Source organism: Austrofundulus limnaeus, unplaced genomic scaffold (assembly GCF_001266775.1).
Source record: "Austrofundulus limnaeus strain Quisiro unplaced genomic scaffold, Austrofundulus_limnaeus-1.0 Scaffold32, whole genome shotgun sequence".
Lineage (NCBI taxonomy): Eukaryota > Metazoa > Chordata > Actinopteri > Cyprinodontiformes > Rivulidae > Austrofundulus > Austrofundulus limnaeus.
The window spans coordinates 869,238-876,343 of NW_013952434.1; the positions used below are offsets into that span (position 1 = coordinate 869,238).

General features: G+C 39.8%; 1 protein-coding gene across 1 annotated transcript in view; it reads right to left on the reverse strand.

Moving 5' to 3' along the window:
- Positions 1-7,098, reverse strand: part of sytl1 (synaptotagmin-like 1) — a 9,176-nt gene extending 2,078 nt beyond the window's left edge. Inside the window, exons 1-14 of the mRNA XM_014005624.1 lie at positions 6,956-7,098; positions 5,379-5,505; positions 4,698-4,849; positions 4,503-4,617; positions 4,371-4,425; positions 4,254-4,290; positions 4,109-4,168; positions 3,941-3,948; positions 1,899-2,095; positions 1,716-1,818; positions 1,417-1,578; positions 1,026-1,104; positions 835-934; positions 398-603 (exon numbers count right to left, since the gene is read on the reverse strand). Of these exons, the coding sequence (XP_013861078.1) occupies positions 398-603; positions 835-934; positions 1,026-1,104; positions 1,417-1,578; positions 1,716-1,818; positions 1,899-2,095; positions 3,941-3,948; positions 4,109-4,168; positions 4,254-4,290; positions 4,371-4,425; positions 4,503-4,617; positions 4,698-4,849; positions 5,379-5,503 (1,399 nt within the window). The 5' untranslated portion in view covers positions 5,504-5,505; positions 6,956-7,098. The remainder of the gene's footprint in view (positions 1-397; positions 604-834; positions 935-1,025; positions 1,105-1,416; positions 1,579-1,715; positions 1,819-1,898; positions 2,096-3,940; positions 3,949-4,108; positions 4,169-4,253; positions 4,291-4,370; positions 4,426-4,502; positions 4,618-4,697; positions 4,850-5,378; positions 5,506-6,955) is intronic.
- Positions 7,099-7,106: the final 8 nt, after the last annotated feature.

Below are 7,106 nucleotides of genomic sequence, written 5' to 3' on the forward strand. Positions count from 1 at the left end.
GTCCCCACCTGTTGTTTTGCTCCTCAGCATGGCTGCCTAAAAATGCTGCAGGACTTCTCAAACATGCATGAATGAGTTAAATCAAGGCTTTGGGCATGTTTTTATGAGAATATAACATTATAACATGATATAAAACTCAAAAAAGTTGATTTTACATGATTTGCCCCTTTAAAAAAATGCATATAAAACATTACTTTTCATGACGTTTTCTACATCAAATATGTCTTCACCTCTTATACGTTTCACGTGACCTTACACTTCTGACAAAGCATCCTGAGTAAGTCATAACCTTTGTGAGAAAAACAAAAGCTTGCTCCGTTTGCTCCTTCTTCCTCCTCTAATGAACAGCAGAATGAACGTCTGTTCTTGAAACAAGCTCGTTAAAAACCTCCCTCACCCGTTCCACAGCTCAGACGAATGCCTCCCAGGACGTGCGTCTTCAAGCCGTCACGCTGACAGACCGTGAGCTCGGCGCAGGCCTCCCTCAGGTCGCTGGTGTGGAAGCCGTCATAGACCATGGTGTGGTTGTACGTGGGGCTGACGGAGCGTTTCGCCACCCGCGTCTTCTGACCACTCTGCCGACTAGCATCTGGGAGAATGTAGCTTGAGGGGAGGGTGGAGAGAAATGAAGAGAGTTGAACTGAGACTGCAGTGAAGGATAAAATTATCCTGTGATTTTTTTCCATTGATCGTGCAGCCTGAAAGTCCTCTTTTCATCCAAAATCTAAAGAAAAAGCTCAGCAATGATCTAAACATGATAAATTTAAACACGTGAGGAATTTTAAGAAATGTGTGTGATAAATGTTTAAAAGTAACAAAGTAGAGCAGGCCCACCTCCTAATGAAGGAGTCTATGGTGCCTCCTTTGTTGGACAGGAGACCCTGAGCCTCCTGAAGCCAGATGTGAATCTCTCCTGTCAAAGGCAGACCACCACCTGAACACAAACATGTTCACATGCAAAAACCTCCACGCTGGATCTGTGAGGCTCGTGTAAATATAATACTGAGATAAAACATTTTGCTCACCCTCGAATCCATCAGGAATAAATTTAATAGAAAAGAAGATGCTGCCCCGACAGCTAACAGAGTCTGGACACAGACGGACCTGAAACAATCAGGAGATATATTAAGAGTTAAAGAGGCAGGCGTGTGGACGCTGGGACGGCTTGAGGTTACATAAAACCTTGTTTGAAATTCACAGCATGTCTTCCTCTCCCTTCAGCTCACCCAGGCAAAAAAAAAAACTTCTTCCCTCACTTTATAGTCTGCCTCTAACAAGGTTTCCACCACTCAGAGCTTAACAAACGCAGCTGCAGGAAACGCATTTAGTTTTCAGATTAATTACTCCTCTGGGAGCGCTCGTGCTGACTTWTATTAGCGCGTGTTTATCTGCGTGCAGCTCGTTTGTGTCAGGTACCCGTGGCTGCAGGTCCTGCCACAGCGGCTGCGTGCAAGTCCAGTCCCAGAGTCCCAGAGGCACCTCCACTTCCCCCAGGAAGACGTTCTTTCCCAGGTTCTCGGCGTGCCACACAGACAGGTTCAAAGTGCGACTGTGCAGCTCCCTGACGCCCACTTTGTACTGAGAAATAAATAAAAGAGTTAGCTTGGAGGAATCAGGTTTAATTTTAAATCCCTCTGCGTGTTGGATTGTGTTTGATGCTGAGGGACAAAGATTGTTGTGAGTTTATGTAACATGGAAATGAAAGAGCGTCTCACTCTGAGCATCTGATCATAAACTGGGTTTAGTGTCTTCTTCTTCACTGGCGTCTTCTTCTTACTGTGATTGGACTTGTCTGGCAAGAGGTAGGATTTTACATATCTGTAGGAAACAAAGCAAACATAGAGAGTTGTACTGATTTGGTGCGTGGCACGGCTGGTTTAACAAACAGAAACACTTACGGGTCGGAGCGGTTCTTGCGTGCAGACGCGATGTCCTCGCAGCGATACACCTTAACTTGGAGCTCCTCCTTGTGAGTGTCGTAAACCAATGAGTACTGGATGCGGCCCCTCACCTCCACCACCCCGAAGTCCCCCGAGCTGAACAGGCTCATCATGCTGCCGCCGAGCTGCAACACACACACACACACACACACACACACACAAACACACACATACACACAAAGAGGACTCAGCACTTTCACACACAATGCATCTGTTGTGTCATTAAACGCCTACACAGATGCTTTGTATTTGTTGTACAGTGGGGCTCTGATGAGGGATATTCATCTGTAATAACAGATCAATAATGGACCAGGTATGTACAAATAAATCAGAGTGGAGCAAAAAAAACAATTTCTGCAGTCTGGAAACTATGACAGAGTATTAGGGCCACACAATACTTTAATTATGAGGGGAAAAAAATCATAATATAAGAAAAAGTTAAAATCTTGCATTACATGATCATTGTCCATTCCTGATTTTTTCCCCTCACACAATCTGTGTGCAGCCATGTGTGTCTCTGTGTTTATGGAGTCTGATTACTTTTGGTCAGTGTTCATGTAACATGCTTCCATCTGCATTATGTGATGACTAAATCCATCAATGCAACCATTAACTGCAATAAAGCTTCATTTTATCATCCTATAGTCATTTAAACAATAGTTTCAAAGCCCTGTTACTAATGATGCWGAYGTGTTAAAAGATTATTTCTTTAAACCAATACCAAATAACTTCACAAGATGCTCAACGTTCCTCATTTTAATGTAGTGGGAAGACGGTTCTTTATGTAGGAGTTCTCATAATTTATCAACTTTATTCTTGTAATATTACAACTTTAATCTCATAATAAACAAAACAAAACTTGTAGTGTAGCCCTAATACKCTGTCGTAGGAAACTTCAGTCCTAAATAAAAAACTTACTGGTTCAAACAAACTCTTTTTTTAAAAACCAGTCACTTTTGCACAAGAGAGTTGTTTACATGGAAATTCAGGGTTATTTTGCCGACACGTTTTGGTCTGTAGTCTGATAAGAATCCATATAAAATGGATTGTGAAACAGGAAGTGTTACACATWATCAAGCAGAAAAACATGCAAAATTAATGTGATGTAAAAAAAATTTTTGTTATGTAAGCAAGCACAGTTCTATGTTTACATCATTGTCACTTTTCCATTGGAAAGTTACTCTGGTTAATGTGCTTTTTTTTTTTTTTGGTTTTTTTTTTGAAAAACAGTTCACAAGGACCATTACTGGTAACAAACCAACCATTGTCTAAAATAAAACATTTTATAAAAACATGTTCACTAAACTCCTTGATTTAAAGTTATTTTAAGACTGCAGCAATCTATATTTAGCACAAAAAGTAAGGAAATTTGTGTTTGGTAATTTTTTTTATTATAATAATGCTTGCTGGCAATTAAGCTTATGATTGGCAGCATCAGGGGCTCAATCAGTAACTCAAAATAGCAAAAGCAAAGTAAGATGTTTGGCAGAGAAGATTTGGCAAACTTCATGTGTGCAACCCACTCAGCTCTACTGCTCATCCCACAAATGCATGTTCCTTACAAATGTGGCACCATTTAACAGGGAAATTAACAGGCTTTCCAGTGGTATAAGATTTCTTGCCAAGAAGCATTGTTACAACAAAGCATAATCTCAGATCTTCTCAAACTAGTCATCCATCTGTTCGAAACGTTTGTATTTTTTCTCCAAACTGCTCTTACTGCTTTTGCTGCAGGTAAGATACTGACTTCTCATAATGTCTTCATAGAACCCCACCTCAAACAAAATATAAAATACCCTACTAACTGATTTCTACAAACTGATTCAGAAGAGGTTATGTTTTGTCTACACTCAATGAGCCTTAACTACTAAAGTCTCCTAAATATAAAAGCATAAAGATTCTTCTTGTGTGTAGAAATGTTWCATTTTTCTAAACTTTTTTGTTTATTCGATCTCCTGAAAATTTTCTGTCTGCTCCAGAGAAACCCTGAATATCTGTACAAAAATATCTACAACATAAAAGATTTTACAGAAACTGAATAAATGTCAGATCTTTAGAGCTAATATCAGTCATCACACCTGATTTACTCATACGTTTACATGATGTCAAATACTGAGTCAGTGGAGGGAAGCTGGACTGAACAGTGTTTAGTCACAGGAATCTGTCACAGTGGGGGTGTGTTACTGCAATCACCTCAGGCTCTTCTGAGTATCCATTACATCTGCGTTCTGTGAGCCAGATAATAAGGTAACAAAATGTTACTCAGAGGTTTCCAGTGACCTGTAAAGACTGCTGGCAGCATTTTATTCATACCTTTGGATGGAGAAGAACGGTTTCTATGCTGGAGACTCTGTTAAAACATTATTTTTGTTAACATAAAGAAGGTTTTAGATGATTATATAACATCAAATAGATGACATAAATACACACCTGCTCTACAGGATTTCTACTGGGTGTGGCTTCGGGTTTCAGACTCTCTCGACATCTGGGGAAACAAATCAGAAATGAGAAATGCTTCTCGTGTAAAATGTAACAAACAGAGCTTTAATCGGACACACTAACCCTCCGCTCTCCTTCTCTTTGTTGTCCTGCGGTATTTCCTCYGCCTCAGGAGAGACGTTTCTCTGGAAAGTTTCCTCCTCTTCCTCTCCGCTGAACACTTCGTTCAGGTGCACATCTGTTACCATGGCAACAACCAGAGCACAGTCATTCTGATGCAGAGCTCCTTACAAAAGGGAAGAAAAATGAAATACTCACCTTTGCTCTTAGTCTTTCTGTGACGGAGACTGGCTTGGATCAGGTCGCAGCCTGAGGTCCACTTGCGGTGGCGTTTGCCACAAACCTGACTGAACCACTCTCCRGACAGGAGGCGCAGACGTGACGGGTCCGGTTCTGTCTGCTCGAGGATCCTGCAGCGTCAGAGGAGGGCCAAGATAAACAGAAAATTGTCACATGCTCCCATCTTCTTCAAATCTCGGTATTCATCAAAAACACTGACTTAAGTCCCTTCTTACATGAACATTTAGTCTGGATGAGGATAAAAAGATGGAACAGTTCTGCAAAAAATGCACTTCAAACTATAATTATGGCTGTTAGTTTCCTCAGAATATTCCAAGTTTTGCTTAAACATCAATAAAACCTAAAAAATAAATATCTCCAAACACCAGCTTCAAAGATATCATAGTGTGAACATCTTTAGGTTTTGGTCCAGCAATAATAAAAGTAAACTGAAAAGATCACTTTCACATCTGTAACCTCCACCATCAGAACACCAAAGTTTGTAACGTTTCGCCAGCAAATTTTACAAAGGTTTACACAATAAACACTTAAAGATTTTCAAACTGCCCGCTTTACGCTAATTGTCCATCCACTCGTCGTTAGTTCAAAAATACGGTGAGATCTGTTCCTGAAAAGACTAAATAGTCACCTCTGCCTGACCTTATGCGTCCTTCATCACGATGCCGCAGCTCCAAGTTCCTCTGTAGGACCTGCAGGATGGAGGACTGCTCCTCCTCCGTCAGGTGGCTCAGGTCAAGAGATGAGTCAACCTGCTGGCCTGCCATTCCTGCAGCACAGAGAAGAAWGTTAAACAAATAAAGACTACTTCTTGTGCTTTACGCCCAATCCTGCTTGGATTTAAAGGCGACTGTTCAGGAAATAAAAAGACATTAATATTAATACTTTATGATGCTTTAATGCYGATGGTCTGTTAGAAAATTTAAAGTTTGACAGTTCATTGAGAACATTTTGACTGCAAACAAAATGTCGTTTTTACTTATCTGGAGGACCAAAAGCTTCTGTGAGGCGTATTTATTCAAGCTAGAAACACCAAAAATAAACTAAACAAGCAAATAAATCTGATTTTAAATCACTTCAAACTGGTAAAACTCCAAAACAATGTCAAATTATCTAAATCTAACACCAAAAGATCACAAAGAGATGGGAAAAAAAGTCCCTGAAGAGATGAATGGCCCAGATATGTGAAAAACACAACTAGCAGGTCTAAAACAGACACTAAAGTAATTTGGTTTGATAGCAAGGAACCAAAATATGATGTGAAACATCATTCAGGTCAAAGAAAGACCACAAACAGAAGTAAAAATAAAAAGGACATGACCATGTGAATTAAATGTGGAAACTTATGATAGGTTGGCTTGTTTTGATACTGCATTAACATCTAGGAACTCTGTTATCTAAAATCTATTATATTTTTAGAATTTAAAAAGCTKTTGGTAACAACGTTTATACTTTTCCCTACTGTCCATGAAATGTAAAGTAGCTACAAGTCACATATATTTGAGTATTGTGTTCTCACTGTCGAGAAACAAGAAATTAAATCCATCAACATTCAAGGTGAGGAAGCTGTTACCCAACATTTATTGGGCTTATTATTACTTGACATTATTAATATCAGTTAATAATTGTTTTATTTTAGTCTTTTAAATGACCATCATTAACAGGAGTGGCCGCACAGAAACACGACTTATAAAATGTTATGATTTGCTGTGATATTTACTTAAATAATCTGCTGCCTCACCGACTTTTATCTTGATCTAAATACTCCACTGTGATTGGCCAAATAAAACACTATTTAAACTAAATCTAAATGGGTCTAATTTAAAAACTAATTGTTTAAGGAAAGTTGCAACGCTGTAAATTGACGCATGCGCAGAACGGTTTGGTCAGAACGTAGTTTCAATAAACTAATGTCGCGCGTGCCTTCACAAAGTTAGCTTTTCTTTGCTAACTATTCCTGTCGCTTTGATGTCCTTCTTACAGAGTTATTCTTTTTTATATATAAAGACACACTTCGCTTCCTTACTTTCCTGACAGTGAATTTGAAATCGTCCATATTTTCTCGCGGGGGGGAGAAGATGRCTCGTGCGATTCTCATGGCAAAAACACCGCGTGAGACACAACACCTGTCGCCTGTTCTCCTTAATTAACCTCCTTCATTCAAACCCCTCTTTAAAAATAAGTTAAAGAAAAGTAGAAAAAACACGTGAAGACGTTACCTTACTCGACCGCCTGCAGCGGTGCCATCGGTGCGAGTTGGCTGAAAAGTTTTCCTGAGCGCGTGTTTGTGTGCGGAGTGAACACACCCTCTGAAACACACACACACACACACACACACACACACACACACACACACACACACACACACAC